The sequence below is a fragment of the Alternaria arbusti genome (genome assembly GCF_024043155.1).
Source record: "Alternaria arbusti strain BMP 1465 chromosome Unknown scaffold_2, whole genome shotgun sequence".
Lineage (NCBI taxonomy): Eukaryota > Fungi > Ascomycota > Dothideomycetes > Pleosporales > Pleosporaceae > Alternaria > Alternaria arbusti.
This window is the reverse complement of record NW_026249942.1, coordinates 1,510,260-1,525,314: the sequence shown is the minus strand read 5'-3', so window position 1 is coordinate 1,525,314 and position 15,055 is coordinate 1,510,260. Positions and strand designations below refer to the sequence as shown.

Here is a 15,055-nt window from a genome sequence, read left to right as displayed (position 1 = left end):
CCTGGAGTGTATAAAGACATCCTGAGGCCGCACGGTAATATTGCCATACCTATCCAGCTCACTTGAGCAAAACACCTATTCATCAATCAAGTTCAATCTCCACTCCGTCATACCGACCGTCACTTCTCCTCATGCCGTCTCCACCAAGAAGCGCAATATCATTCCCGAGTCAGGCCGACCTCTTCTATTTCTGCACCACCTCATCAACCTCTGAAGAAGACCTCAACATCCACTATGCCCCTCCTTCAAAATCCTCATTACGCATCGGCGTGCTAGTACTCAGCAACGACCAAATCCAACTAGCCGACCTAGCCGCACTTGACCTCCTCGCCATGGTTGGAAGAAACAGAATCAGCAGAATGCACGCCACGGCATCCGTCATGGACTCGGCCGTGGACGAAATCGACATTCGATATGTCAGTGTGACCGGAGAGGGGAGTTTTCCTGTCACGGCTGGCACGCGAATGCCGGTGACGGTGAGCTAAGCTTCGAATTGCTCCGTATCGAAAACACGATCGACACGACCTCCCACCCATCCATCCATCCATACCCTCCAAACAGCCATCTCCTCTGGCCAAGAAGAGCCACCCTTTTTGGTCGCGCTGGATTCGCCCGGTCTTGACTGCCTTCAAGTAGTCATCTCTGACAAGTCTGGCAGGGAGGTAAAGGTCAACACGAGCCCCTACCCACTATTCGCTTCAACTTCTTTTTCGAGTACTGTGACTGACGTTTAACTAGAACTCGTTCGACAATGCGCCTCAATTCGACATCCTCGTCATCCCTGGATCCTTCTCAGCGACCGCAATGCCGGTAGAAGCTACCTCCTTCCTCACCTCGCAATGTCTAAACCCCAATCTCATCGCCATCATAAGTATAGCCTCAGGGATCTATCCCCTCGTCCAAGCTGGCATCTTACACGGCACACGAGCCGCAGCACCCAGATCGCTACTCCCAATGCTGCAGCAACAGTATCCTGAGACGCTATGGCAGCATTCTTCCTGGGCCCGCCACGAGAAAGTGTGGTCGAGCAACTCGGCCGTTTCGGCTCTCGATATGGTTTCCACGTGGATGCGCGAGTACTTTTGGGATAGAAGCGAGACGGTCGACTTTGCGCTTACGGTTGCGGGTATGGGCTCGCTTTATGACTATAATCACTGCGATTATTGATGATTTGATGAGCATGGTTGGCATGGAATGGCGTCTTTTGGATATCATCTCAACTCTGTATAACAAGGGCACTGTTTTGGGCAGGAATGAGGCGTTCTTGAAATGTTGTATAGATTTGTAAGAGAGTTTCCCGCAGACATGGATGTGGAATCGTGACTGAGCTCCCATGCCAGTTTGTAGCCACAGAAAGCTATGAAGAGCCATCTTCCCCCTACACGAGGATATTTTCATATATAGTGACCCATGATCACCACCCTCGTTCCTTCCGACGGGTTTCCGAGACCGAATGCCCTTACCCAAAGCCATGCATAGCCATAGCCATAGCCCTAGCTTGGTCTTCGTTCCGCCAGGCACTCTCCTTGGCCTTCTTCCCCCGCCTGAGCTCCACCGTAGAATCAGTGCTGAAACTCGACCGGACGTGTGCTTCATCACAACTAGGCCTGTTGTCCCCTCCATCTTCATGGGTGCCGTTGACTGCAGCAATAGCTTCGTGCGTAACCCGACCCAAACGGAGATGCATGGACGACATAAGTAGGGCGTCTATATCAGTACCATCGATTGTTTCGTCGCCACTATCCAGACTCATTGCCGCTGACGCTAGGAGGTGGTGGTGCGATGCCAGACTGCTCGCTTCGCCATGCGTGGAACGCAGTTCGGAAGAGATGCTACCGTCACCGCCTCGCATGTTGATCGTGGGATGAGGAATTGCATCGGTTTGTGCGCGGATGCCTTGCAGCCATGCCATCGTTGTGGCATCTACCGTTTTGTGGTCGTAGTAGGTGTTGAGACGTGAGTGGTACGGATATCCCAGTGCGGGATTGAATGGTAGGACCTCTCCATCGCGGCGACGGACGTATAACTTTCCCTCGCGATCTGGTGGGCCAAATCTTGTTTGCGGTGTACCTGCTGCGTCGCTAGGCGTGAATTCGGGTTCTGGGTGGTGGTACGTGGAAGACTTGGAAACAGGAGCAATGGGAGGCTCAGCGGCTCGCGTTAGAGCTTTTGGTGATGGCGAACGTGCGCGAGGCGGATGTTGAAGCCGTGTACCACCTTTTGACCGAGCTGCGTCTTGACACGCAAAATCGATGACTTGAGCATCTCCAGTGGACGTCTCGTCATCCGTTTTTCTTCCCCACCTCCCTCTCCTTTTCTTAGTCTCCACCTTCTCGACTTTCTTCGCTCTCCTGCCTCTTGGATGCTCCCAACCCCTGCTATCCGATTTCTTCACATCATCTCCACTGGTCTGCGGCCGATCGCGGCTGAACATAGTCCTTTGCTGTGGTGCCTGAGTTGACATGAACATCCCATGGTTTGCTGAAGAGGCTTTTCCACTTCTTGGCCACCCAGTGGCATCGGCGCTCATTCCTGATTGCTTTACCGGAGGCTGTCGCTGTGAATACGTCTTGTACTTGGGATCCGAAGGAGCAGCTAGGATCAGACGTGTGAGTTTTCCTGCCTTGGAGAGGACTGTTTGTAAAGAGTGCTTGCGCTTGATGGAAGCTGGCTCAAAGGCTGCCGGGGCTGGCACAACAGACGGGTAGCCAATGGTGTGAATGCGATCGCTTTGCTGTTGGGGTATGACCTTAGCTTTAGCTGTAATAGGACCGTGGCGAGGCAGATATCGCGAAGGTGTCGGTGAGCTGGTAGGACGATAATCTCCCACAGCTGCCGGGCGCTGCAAATCATGCCGTCTCTCGATTTGCTGGCGCCGCATTACTGCAGTGACGCTGTCGTCCGGTGAGATAGTGTCTAGATCAGGCTCTCGCGATCCCAGTACCTCCTGCTGCTGCCGCCTGACGTCTAAATCGCGTCTACGATCTGCTTCCTCGTGCCAATCTCGCTGTGCTTGTATACGTCGAACCTCGCGCTCACGCTCAACCCTTCTGTACACATCGGTCTTATTCAGATCCAGAAGGTCAATTAGCTGATCATGCCCCATATTGGCGGTTGCCACGGAGGAAATTGGATGGCTATCGTCGGTGTATTCGGAGGCATCATCGTCATCATCGTCATCGGGGGGATCAGTTCGCAGAAATCTGGGTGGATTCGGCGGAGGGAGTCTTGGTGGCGGAGGAGGGTTATTTCTATCCCATCTCTTCTTAACCCTCGGACTAATTACATGGCTTTGAGCTGTGCCATCGATATTCGAAGTCTCCTGTGATCTTACAGCATCCCATGGCCCATCTTCAGTCTTCGTTTCCGCTTGTGAGGGGCTTGTAGAGCGGCGCGCATCGTCATTCTGAGAGGAAAACGCACTTCGAGAATTGAGTTGAGCGAGAGCCCGGTCGAGACGAGGCGAGCGGTGCCCATTCATTACTGGTACATCAGCTCCGCTATGAGTTGTATGATGTGCTCGAACGTTAAATGGGGTCATCTCCGGGGATGTTGGTACGAGTGGGGATAGCTGAGCCCCAAAGTACTGATACAAGACTGCATCAGCACGAGCTCGGGGAACAGAGCTATCATCCGTGCCTGCAGAGTCTGGCGTATTCGAGCCTGGTCTGACGTCGCCCCCTCCAACGGGAAATTGACCATGTCGTCTAGTGTCAATAGGCGATGATCTGACTGGCAGTCCTTGTGCTGTCCTTGTATCATTACCATCGCGAGTAGTGGAGAAGTGCGATCGCACACTTCGCGCCGCCTGACTTTCCGGGTGCCGAGCTTGATTTATTGTAGGTAAGTCCCGCACAATAGCATCCTTGCCAGTAAGATGTGGCATAGAAGTTGAACCAGGGCTTTGATCAGAACCTCCAGTATCGGATGTCTTCCATAGTCCCTTCAGATTCCAGCCACCACCACGGAGACGCACCATGGGTGGCGATCGACCCTGATCTAAAGAGGCTCGGCTTTCCGGGATGGCCTGCATATTAGGCGACATTGGAGGCGACTGCGGGGCGAAGTAGTCTTTCTTGTTTGAAGATATGTAATTGCCGTACACATCTCTTCCGTTATTCAACGGGGACATCGGGTAATCAGGTCGAGCAAAAGGGCTGCCGGGTGGTGTATACTCTTTGTTACCGGTCGACAGGGACGTTGGTGGGAAAAGTGAGAGGACAGCATGTCTGGGAGGGAAGGCGCGATCAGAGTTGCTGGAAACCTGTCGTGGAGGATTCGGTTCCTGAGACTCAGAGGTATGGAACCCTTGTGCCAGCCAGTCGGACACTTTCGTATCCATTGTCTGAACACTGTAATCAGAGGATGGTGAGCTGTGCTCAGAGCGCGTTGTGTGATTAGTGTAGATGGCAGAAGGTGGGCCGTCGCGACTTCCTCGTTGTGCCGGCACGCGCCCTTGCACCACCATCTGCTCCACAACATCCCCGCTTCTCTCACTTAGTCGCAATGGTTCGGGATAGCTGTCTCCATCGCTCGCTTCATATTCGAGTTCACTGAAGCAGCCGTCTCCCAGAGCACCACCACTGTCACTCTTGAGCCCTCTTTCAGTCGACGTATCGCTCCCTTCCCAATTATCCCAGAGCAGACACTCTCTCTTGTCACTCATATCCTTTCCCTCCAAGTTGACGCTGACCAGTCTCTGTTCTGTTTCCGTCAACTCGCGGTCAAGTTCGTCGAAAAGGATTTGGGAGGCAGGAGACGATGGAACACTAGTTGCATTCGTACGCTCAGAAATGATAGCGCGCAGCCTCTTTTGATATGCTGAACCGTGTCGTAGCTGGCTGCGGACAGGTATGGGCGGTGGGCTTATATGCGGCTCTGCGGGAGCGGTACACGGAATCATGATGGTGTGCCGGCAGAAAGGCCAAGACAATGGACACGATTAACATGCAAGGTATATAGCCTAGCAAAGGGTGTGAAGTCTAACGCGTGAAGCATGTGCACTTTAGGAAGGGTGCGCCTGCATGACCGCGGAACCAGGGCGAGTGGCGTGGGCGTTTGTCAATTCCAACCTCAGCGAATGGGGCTTCGCTCACTTGAAGAATGTAGACACGTCAACTCACTGTTATTGACGGTGCTCATGACTTCAGCGTATGCGGCGCTGCGTTTGCGACGCTGACCGCCCTGTTGGCATGCTTTGTTCAGGAGGCCTGGCAACAATGCACCTGTTAGAAGCAATGCTCTCCTAGTAGTATATTTAGATAATCATGTAGATGGTGCCTCTCAAACAAGTGCTAAATCTGCTCGCACTTGCGACAACCTATAGGAAATCAACCATATTGTCCTACAAACGCCAAAGCTTTGATGCTGACAGTGCCCGAAAATGCTGCCCTGTGCGTACAAACGTATGAACAAACAGAACAGGAGTGCTCACTAGGATATCTCCACTCCTAACCCATGACTAAACGCCCGGTAATGATGCCGATCGGTTCCTGTGAATTGAGAGACGAATTTCAGATACTTATCGTCACTCAACATCGTGCTCTATCCTCCTACCCTCGTTCTTAAGCTTCTGGTGGACGGCTTTCAACGATTCGAATGTCAACATGGTAGTGACTGCAGCAGGTACAGCACGGACCATGTTAGTTCCCATTCCGTTGTAGAAGGCTCTCCATCCCTCTTCCTGGAGGATGACTGTGCATGTTCGCAAGATCCCACGATAGCGGGGCAGGTTTATCATACCATCCGACGAAGCCGTGCCCGGAGGGCGGGTATGAAAGCGGTCGTGCTGGCCTCCTCGAAACGATACATTATTATCGGAGTGCGAGGGCAGCGAACGTTGCTGTGTTTGCAGGCGCGTGCGCAAGACTTCGTGTGGATACGTCGCCGAAGTCGCCGTCATCTTGCTCAAGACTGTTGCCAGCGCAATAGCGAACCAGTGCACGTCTTCAGTCTTGCTGTCCGTTTGGCCCATTTCCAGGCCAGTAAACTTCATCTTGAGAAACTCGTATAGCGGAAACTGAATGGCAACATGGGTGAGGCCAAGAAGCGCAGGTGTAAGGCCCGAGTAGAAGGAGGCAATGCCTTCCTTGAGGTACATTTTGCGAAAGGCGTCAAAGGTGCTTGTGTAGTGCCATGGCGGCCGGTGTTCGGGAGATGCGCGGGCGCTGACCTGGGACATGAGTCTTGTCTTGACGACCCATATGGGATTAGTGACTAGCGTCGAGCAGCCACCAGCAAACAACGAGGCGATGGTCCTAGCGAGCCATTTGTTCTCTGTGGGTTCAGTCTCGTCAGCAACAGGAACTCGGGTACCCGTGTGTATTACTAACCCATCTGAGGATAGAGAACGTTTTTCGTAGATTCATAAGTGCTCATGTAGACGGCCCAGGTTGGAATGTATCCAAGCAGCATGGGCCCGAGTCCTCGGTACAGGCCGCGGATGCCATCCTCGATCCATATGACTCGCGCAGTACCAGTGAGGCCTTTGTACACTGTGCGCGTTGGCCCGGTGTATGTCCTGGGGCGGAAAGAGCCTTGCGCCTGCAGGCGGGTCTTGATAACATCGAGCGGGCACGTCACTATGCCCGAAGCAACTCCGGCAGACGCTCCGCACAGAGCATTGACGGAGCTGTCGGGGAGCTTGGAGACTCTGACGGCGAGGGCGGCAACGGGCGAGCTCCAGGTGCGCTGCTGGTTTGGGGTGGACATGTTTCGCGGTTCGACTGTCACGGCGGAAGGCGCATACCGGTCGGGAACGTTAGGCGGGGACGGCGGCGCGGGTTCGTGTGTCGACATGAGGGGTACTGCCATGGCCGACTTGTTAGAGAGCTTGATTCAGAGCGCGGGGCGAGAGGGGTGGGCGCATACAGGCCGTCGTCCCCTGTGCGGTGCCTCAGTGTTGCGGAAACCCCGCAGCACTTGAGTAACACGATGACTAGCGATTGTTCGGCTCCATTGACAAGCGGACGGCAGATGAGGGAGTCGTGATGGAAGCGTTCAGTCGCGTGCGGGCCTCGTGCGAGGATATGCGCTCGTGAGCGTGTGAGAGGGCGGTTGTGGGCAGACGTCAGAGCTAGGATGAGCACGAGTGAAGTTGCTCTGGCGGGTGGGGACAGGCCGCTGATTAAGACCAAGGCCTGCGGCGGGCCAAGCGCTGCCCGCCGGCCTATTGGCGTTCGCTTCTTTCGCATTACGACCTCACCACCTCCGACCGTCAAAACTGCAATTGACGACAGCACCCGTCTCGACCCCTCCGATCCGCCGTCGAACACCCGCAACCATGTCTGCTCCGTCTCTCGCCCCCTACATCATGAAGCGCCCGTGGCTGCAGCGCTGGATGAAGCCGCTCGCCAACTGGTACTGCAACGCCGCTGGCTACAGGCAGCTCGGTCTGAGGTACGGAGCCCCAATCCGGACGCGGTGTATACAAGAATACAGAAGGAGGCAGTGGGGGATATGGCCGATTGTGGAATGATGGGCTGACGGGATTTGTGATGCAGGGCCGATGACTTGCTCCCCGAGGAGAACGACGTAGTTCAGACCGCCCTGAAGCGTCTCCGACCACAGGAAGCCTACGACCGTGTCTTCCGTCTGCGCCGAGCTTTCCAGGTACTGCACAACAAGATATACAGGACATGGCAAATGTGGCTAATCTGCGGCAGCTCTCCATGTCCCACCAGCTTCTGCCCAAGGAGGAGTGGACTAAGCCCGAGGATGTAGGGATATCGCTTCAACCCCGAATACCAGACGCTGACAATGCAAAAGGACACACCATACCTCGCCGAGCTCATCACAGAGATCGAGTCCGAGATGGCCGAGCGCGAGGACCTCGAGGCCATGGTCATCCAGAAGAGGCAGAAGAACGCCGCCCAGGCCACCGGACACTAGAATGTATATACCGCGTCTGGGGTGATCAATTGGAGCTTGGTGGATCGAGTCTGAGGTTGCGCAATAGATTGTACCATACCAACACATTTCGTACAGGACTCCCCTCTGTTACGTCTGGAAATACGTTTCTTTTCTGCCCGTGCTCCGAAGAGCTTTCCCGTATGCGCGCATGCTCAGCTGCGGGTATTTGTCTCGCGATCCATGGGAAATGACTTATCGGGGAGGCGGCCATTGCATGACGCCTGGTTTTGGCTTCGGAAAGCAACGCACAGATACAACCGGAAAATGATGAATGACATGCACCTTCTATGCACTTCATAGGAACAGTCAGGCATGAAGTGATGAGCTACTGCACGACTAAGACCGAAGACATGGAATTGCCGTAATAACAGATAGAACATGACCGGTTGAAAGACGCGGGAGAATTCACTTGAACGACTATCTCAGATTCAAGAAATTAGTACCATTTCTGCATGCAAATGCCGAACTTGTAGTACGTTATAGCATTTGCTCTTGGAATGGGGAGAGCGACTACGGGAATCCGAAGTTACTATTCCGTCCTTGGTCACCACAACTAAATGCTCGCACAGGAGAATACCTGCAAATTCGCAGGATTTCGTGTACTCGAGTAAGCTCTTTTGCACCTCGCCATGTTTCTATATAGAGCGAGTGATATGCCGATCCTCTCGCATACGACGGATGCGCAATGTCAGGGTTCCGGATATGTCAGCGCCACGCTGTCATGTGCCCAGGCGTCAGCTCAAGAATAGCTTCCCGCGCATCGCGTCAAGCTCCCCACTTGCGCAACTAACAACACACATTCATTGACCCGTTTTCATGATTGCAATAAGAGTTTTGAAGCAAAGAGTACGTTGTCGCAATCTCGCAGCTGTCCCATATCTTAACCCTATGACGTCAGACTATCCCATTGACCAGAACGGTTAACGACCTCTACACCCATCACACCATGTCTTTGAGACGTTCCGCTCGCGTCGCCAGCAGTATTGTACAAGCTCCGTTGGATGTAAAGGCTCAAAATGGTGTTGCAAAGTATGAGAAAGTTAGCAAGGCGAGTGTACCCACGAAGAAGCGCAAAACCACAGCAATATCTGCGCCAGTAACATCGGACGAGACGAAGAACAATGATACTGTGGACGAGAAAACCAATGGAGATAAAGTCGTAGACCTAACAGATTCAACTCCAACGCTCCCTGCGACACCGCTCCCCAAGAAGCGCAAAACAGCATCAAAACCAGCACCGTCATCAGAATCACCTGTCAAACCACCACCTTTCACACCCACACCTGCCGGTGCCAGTATCTTCTCTTCAGCCCCCGCATTTTCACCTTCAGACGCGACCACCCGTCCAGCAGAGCCCCACACAACAAACGCCCACCTAGCCACGCCCAACGGATCGCACATGGTGCAAGCCTACGCATCCTCACCCGCGAAACCCACCGACCCTTCTCCAGCCAAGAGAAGGAAAGCAAAGGAACTTGTTCCACCAGACGTTGGTGCCATTCCAGCTGCGAGCACCGATATCGATAATCTGTTGAGAGAAGCAGAGGACTTTCTTATCAAGACGGATCCTAAACTGGAAAAGGTGGTGCGAGGGCATCAATGTGGGATTTTTAGTCCGGAGGGGCTGAGGGAGGTGGTGAGGCCGTTTGAGGCGCTGGGGAAGGGGATTATTGGACAGCAGGTATGTGGAAAATGACATGAGTGTGCTGGTCGATGATGTCTGGAGCATATCGTCATAAGTCATATATAAAGAAGGCTTTAGGATGAACATGCAAAACTAACCACTCCCACAGGTATCAGGCCAAGCCGCCTCATCCATCCGCGCAAAATTTACCGCCCTCTTCCCCGACACCCACCCGTCCTTTCCAACGCCCACTCAGGTCCTCACAAAAGACATCGCAACGCTGCGTACAGCAGGTCTCTCGCAGCGCAAGGCCGAGTACATCTACGGCCTAGCCGAGAAATTCGCTTCTGGCGAACTCTCAGCCGAGATGCTAGTTAGTGCCAGCGACGAGGAACTCATTGAGAAGCTCGTAGCTGTGAGGGGCTTGGGGCGATGGAGTGTGGAGATGTTTGCTTGCTTTGGGTTGAAGAGGATGGACGTTTTCGCGACTGGAGATTTGGGTGTACAGTGAGTTGAGTTTGTTCGCTTGAGAGATCAGCGTACGCTTCTTTGACGGATAATGTGACTGACGTGTTTGCAGACGTGGTATGGCCGTGTACGCGGGCCGCGATGTGAATAAACTGAAGAGTAAAGGTGGGAAGTGGAAGTACGTATTAATCATCATGCCCTCTCACATCAATGTAAGATGTACTGACGTACGCCATGCAGATACATGACGGAGCAGGAAATGCTCGATATGGCTTCCAAGTTCTCGCCCTACAGGTACGTCAAACTTCAGTGCAAGCTTCCAATGGCAAAAAACTAACAGTGTCCTGTATAAGATCGCTGTTTATGTGGTACATGTGGCGAATCGCCGATGTAGATGTCAACGTTTTACAAAAGACCTGATTGCTGGGAAGTAGCTTTCCCATGAAGAAGCGTTGGTCCTTGCAGTGAGATACGCATGTACAGTATGAGGCCTATGTGTTGTGGTGGAGTCGATGATCTGTTTGGTGGAGATGCAATGTGGGTCGGGGACGGTAGACTACGACGTACATCCATCGTGGATGGGCCAGGTGTATTATATATCAACGCTCGACATTGGCTACTGTATTGGTATACAACAGCTTGTGGCTTGCTCTCGCCACGAATGTTTACAAACTGTTGTTGCTGTGTAGGCATGGGATGAAATGCTGAAGAACCGCAGTATCGAGACAGAAAGTGCCAAGTGTATGGTATGCCGTGCCCTTCAATGTGGGCAATGATGTCTCGCGAATGATTCTCTTGTAGGCAAATCGAGAAATGTGTTGTAGTAAATTGGAGTGATGTGATAGGACCGAAACAAGAGCAGCCTCTGCTGATGACCCAGCGAAATATTTGGTTCACTGGAAGAGTGGCGCGAAGTTTGTATGCGAACCGTGAGTAAGACCCCAAAGATGCGTAAACTGAGCAATTGGGTCAAACACGTTCGTCTACTCGGCTTCGTATTTCCTTCGTAAGTGAAATGTTACTGATGTACGATGTCGCAAATGCCCATGATGTTCGAAGTCGCGAATTGTGGAGGGATCAAAGACGGACCCACTAATCGGCCAGAAAGGCTTATTTCAGTACTGCCGCAAGATGAGGTCGGAAGCGAAAAGCGGCGCGAATGAGTAGGCTGCAGCGCTCGCTCCTTGTATGTAAAAAGTAAGCTCAACGAAACGATATTGACCGCGGGCATCGTGAGGGCGGCAAAGTGGACTAATATATAGACTTCAGCCCATCGATGGAAGACTCGAATACCTAGCTCTCAAAGGATGATAGATCGTTTCACAATTCTACATTACCTTAGAAATCCATCGACGGTTACTTATGTGTTCGTCTGTACAGCAGTGCGACTGTTGAGTTTCTTCGTTGTAGGGGGTGGTGGGCGATTCTAGAAAAAATCCGAGACTGAAACAATTGTAACTGCCGACGTCATGGCAGGAAACACGACGTTGTGCGTGCGGCGCAAGTGGACCTCTGAAGCCCCAGGCTGGAAATGAGAGGTCAATCAATGCGCGTCAAGCAATAAGCTTGGCAGGAAGGATCGATGGTGAGGCTGTCGCTTGGGGTGGACGATAAGCGAGATGGTTCATCGCAACAGCCGTCTGGAGAACGAGAATAACGAAATGAAGCGCAATGCAGATATTGGGGCGGAATGGATGTAAAGGAGAGGCGAGTGCACATGGCCGAAAGCAGCAATAGAGCTCCAGCGCGCAAGGTCGTGGTGTAATTATAACCGCTGTTGGGGTTCGCATCTCATGAGATTGCAACGGCTGCGCTATACCTAACTCGGATCTGGCCCATCAAGGGTGTAACCGCATTGAAACCATTGGACAGGGGTGGCGGATATAGTAAAAGGCCGCGTAATAATCCACGGTGCTTGTTGTGTTTCGTGTCGGCCAGACAGTGGCAAAAGAAGACTCTGGATGGGCGGGCATGGAGCGAAGGTGCCGCATTGCCGCGTAGTGAGCGGTTACCAGCAAAACTAACAGGTCCGTCGACGACGGATGGAGACGTTGGGGAGCAGCGGAATGGTGCGGGCACAGTAGCGGATGGCCGTCTCCTAGGGCGACAGAGCGGCGATCCAGACGCGACCCCTGTTGTTGAGGCTCACGCATGAGAGGCTGCTGTTTGCGGATGCTGCATGGTGCTTATCAGGGCAACCAGAGGGTTCAGAGCTTGAAATTGGGAGCAGCGTGCTCGGCACGTGAAGCTAAGAGCGACAAGCAGCGTGCGGTGGCAGGCGACGGGCGGCGAGGAGGCATCATGGATAATGGATGCAGAGCTGTGGTAGCCCTCGCCTGTCAAACCACTCCGTCCGCGCGCTCGGTACGGCCGCCGTGGTGCAGTCATGGCAACACGATGCGGGTAGCCACGAGCGTGCAGCATCCACGGCACTGCTGGCGGTGTCGTCGCGCGCAGGCGGCGAAACCATCTGCACCAGCAACCAGTGCGTGGCCCCAGGCCCGCTTGCAACATTCACTCTGGCTTGCTTGCTTGATCGATGATGGTGGGCACGCTCTGGCCGCCTATGATCTCCACCCGGCCTCACTAGCGTTATTAGCGGCTGCCCGGACTGGCACCACCGCGCTCCCCTTTTCTCGCGCCTGCTCCCATTAGAATGCCCTCCTGCCCTTTCTCTCTCAGTCTTCACCCACACTCGCTACTGACGACCGCGCCTTCTTGATCGCGTCTCTGGGACTACTCTATTTAATACTGCCTGCTTTACTTGTTAATTCTTCCCCTCGCTCCAGCATCTTTCCACGCTCGACAACTAGCCCGCAGCACCCGCACAACTGAAACCGGAACGAGCAGTCTTAATATCCCAGGTCCGTGTTGCCAGTCCACATTTCTCAGTCGCCTCATGGACGCGCCCGCTGACTTTTCCTCCCAGTTACCACACCACTTGCACTACACAAAATGCCTTCCATGATGAAGATCGCCCTCCCGGCCCTGGCTGCTGCCAGCGGCGCGTACGGTATGCTTTCTAACATTAGACCGTGTCAACATTGACTGACAACACCCCAGCTGCCTGCAGTGTCTCCGCCACCACCACCATCCAGAATGCCGGTGACGCCAGCGCCATCGCTTCCTGCTCAACCTTCTCCGGTAACATCGCCATTGCGACTGGTACCACCGACGACATCTCCTTCCCCGGCGTCAAGAAGATCAAGGGTGACTTGATTGCCGACACCGCGACCGAGCTTAAGCAGATCAGCGCCAGCGACCTCGAGGAGCTCGACGGAGAGATGATGCTCAACGACTTGACCCGTCTCAACGCCGTCAACTTCCCCAAGCTCAAGGCCATCGACTCCATCAAGTGGAACGCCCTGCCCGCTCTTCAGGAGATTGGCTTCACTGGCGAGGTCACCAAGGCCAACAAGGTCGACATCCAGAACACCGCTCTCCGCTCCCTCAAGGGTATCAACATTGAGGAGGTCGACACTGTCTTCATCGCAAACAACGGTTACATAGATGAGATCTCCATGCAGCTCGGCAACGTCTCCACGTCGCTGACTCTTGCCGACAACAACGAGGCCGTCAAGGTCGAGCTGCCCAACCTTATCTGGGCTAGCAACCTGACCTTCCGTTTCTGCGGTTCCGTCTCAGTTCCCTCCCTCGAGCGCCTGAACGGCTCCCTTGGTCTCTACAACAACGGTTTCGAGTCCTTCTCCGCTCCCAACCTTACTTCCGTCGGCGAGGCTGTTGCCCTTGTCGCCAACGAGAACCTGTCCAACGTCTCTTTCCCGGCGCTCACCAAGATCTCCGGCAACCTCCAGATCGCCAACAACTCCAAGCTCATCGAGATTGATGGCTACCCTGTCCTTAAGAGCATCGGTGGAGCTTTCGACATGAGCGGTAACTTCACTGAGTAAGTTTGCCTCGTATTCGCTGTACAACATGCCTTGCTAACATCTGCCAGCGTTACCACCCCCAAGCTCAACAGCGTCTCCGGTGCCTTCAACCTCCAGTCCACTGACAACGTCACCGAGACCTGCAAGACCTACAAGCCCCTCAAGGACAAGAAGCTCATCGAGGGTGGCTACAGGTGCGAGGGCAAGCTCATCGACCCCGCTGGTGAGGGCCACAAGGGTACCAAGCAGGGTGACGGTGACGACAAGACCGGCGCTGCCACCACCCTCAGCGCTGTCAACGGTGCCCTTGGCCTCGCCGCCATGGCCGCTGTTCTCCTTCTCTAAAAAGCTTATGACGCTGGCGTTCCATCATAATTGCATAGACTACCCCCACCTGACTTTCTTTGATAGCGTATAGCATCAAGCGAACAGGCGCTGACGCAGGAGTTCAGCATTTGAGGACTGAAGGGGCATCGGGGACGGTTTCATGGTTCAGCATGTAACAATTGAATGTATCATTTGGCTACGAGGGTCGAGCAGCCTGTTAATTCGCAGTACATATATGTCTGCCCCGCGACACGGTGTGCAGAATTGCAGGAGGAGTTGCTTTATTTGGGATAGTGGCATACAGTCTTTCTTAAATCTGCTCTGCGTTTTCTTGTGATGTGTTGAAATTAGCATGTGCTTGTCTGGAAATCCTACGTCACGCATTGAGGCCTTTGCGAGCTTCACCGCCTATGACTTGAACTTTGCTTTTTGCCGAACGGAGCTTTCAAATGTGTCATGTCTGTCCATGTCGTCTCATCAAGCCTTCACAGTGTTTCTCAAAAGGAGGATGAAACGCCAACAGTGGTGGGTATTGGCGTATGAGCTTTGACCTTATTGACGCGCCGGACATCGATCATGTCATAGTGTTGCCAAAATTAACTGACAAGTGCAAGGGCAAGCGCTCGAAGAACAGCTAGGGCTTCTGTCGAATGTGGTACAGGAGCTCAGCTCAATCCATCCTCCCGCATAACTTGATCCCATACGTTCTGAGACTGTCTTGCGCCGCTAGTTTGCAGCGCACCTGCAACGACGTCCATGCATTTCAAGTAGAATATTCTATACCGCATTGTCGTTTATACCTGAACTCTCTTTCGGCTCTTGAATACCTAAGACG

At 53.5% G+C, this 15,055-nt stretch overlaps 6 protein-coding genes across 6 annotated transcripts; 4 read left to right on the top strand and 2 right to left on the bottom strand.

The window, feature by feature from the left end:
• Positions 1-131: 131 nt before the first annotated feature.
• Positions 132-1,167, top strand: J4E86_002095 (uncharacterized protein; the record flags this gene model as incomplete). Its single annotated transcript, XM_051442658.1, has 2 exons — positions 132-476; positions 739-1,167. The coding sequence occupies 2 exons, from the start codon at positions 132-134 to the stop codon at positions 1,165-1,167; spliced, it is 774 nt and encodes a 257-aa protein (XP_051306246.1).
• A 292-nt stretch (positions 1,168-1,459) lies between these two features.
• Positions 1,460-3,106, bottom strand: J4E86_002094 (uncharacterized protein; the record flags this gene model as incomplete). The annotated part of the gene is made up of 1 exon (XM_051442657.1): positions 1,460-3,106. The coding sequence occupies one exon, from the start codon at positions 3,104-3,106 to the stop codon at positions 1,460-1,462; it is 1,647 nt and encodes a 548-aa protein (XP_051306245.1).
• Positions 3,107-5,527: 2,421 nt separating this feature from the next.
• Positions 5,528-6,798, bottom strand: J4E86_002093 (uncharacterized protein; the record flags this gene model as incomplete). Its single annotated transcript, XM_051442656.1, has 2 exons — positions 5,528-6,276; positions 6,333-6,798. The coding sequence occupies 2 exons, from the start codon at positions 6,796-6,798 to the stop codon at positions 5,528-5,530; spliced, it is 1,215 nt and encodes a 404-aa protein (XP_051306244.1).
• Positions 6,799-7,282: 484 nt separating this feature from the next.
• On the top strand, positions 7,283-7,890 carry J4E86_002092 (uncharacterized protein; the record flags this gene model as incomplete). Its single annotated transcript, XM_051442655.1, has 4 exons — positions 7,283-7,398; positions 7,503-7,611; positions 7,665-7,718; positions 7,768-7,890. The coding sequence occupies 4 exons, from the start codon at positions 7,283-7,285 to the stop codon at positions 7,888-7,890; spliced, it is 402 nt and encodes a 133-aa protein (XP_051306243.1).
• Positions 7,891-8,857: 967 nt separating this feature from the next.
• On the top strand, positions 8,858-10,340 carry J4E86_002091 (uncharacterized protein; the record flags this gene model as incomplete). The annotated part of the gene is made up of 4 exons (XM_051442654.1): positions 8,858-9,592; positions 9,705-10,042; positions 10,116-10,181; positions 10,244-10,340. 4 exons carry the CDS (start codon positions 8,858-8,860, stop codon positions 10,338-10,340), a joined length of 1,236 nt encoding a protein of 411 aa, XP_051306242.1.
• A 2,618-nt stretch (positions 10,341-12,958) lies between these two features.
• Positions 12,959-14,238, top strand: J4E86_002090 (uncharacterized protein; the record flags this gene model as incomplete). The annotated part of the gene is made up of 3 exons (XM_051442653.1): positions 12,959-13,016; positions 13,067-13,910; positions 13,962-14,238. 3 exons carry the CDS (start codon positions 12,959-12,961, stop codon positions 14,236-14,238), a joined length of 1,179 nt encoding a protein of 392 aa, XP_051306241.1.
• Between the last annotated feature and the right edge of the window lie 817 nt (positions 14,239-15,055).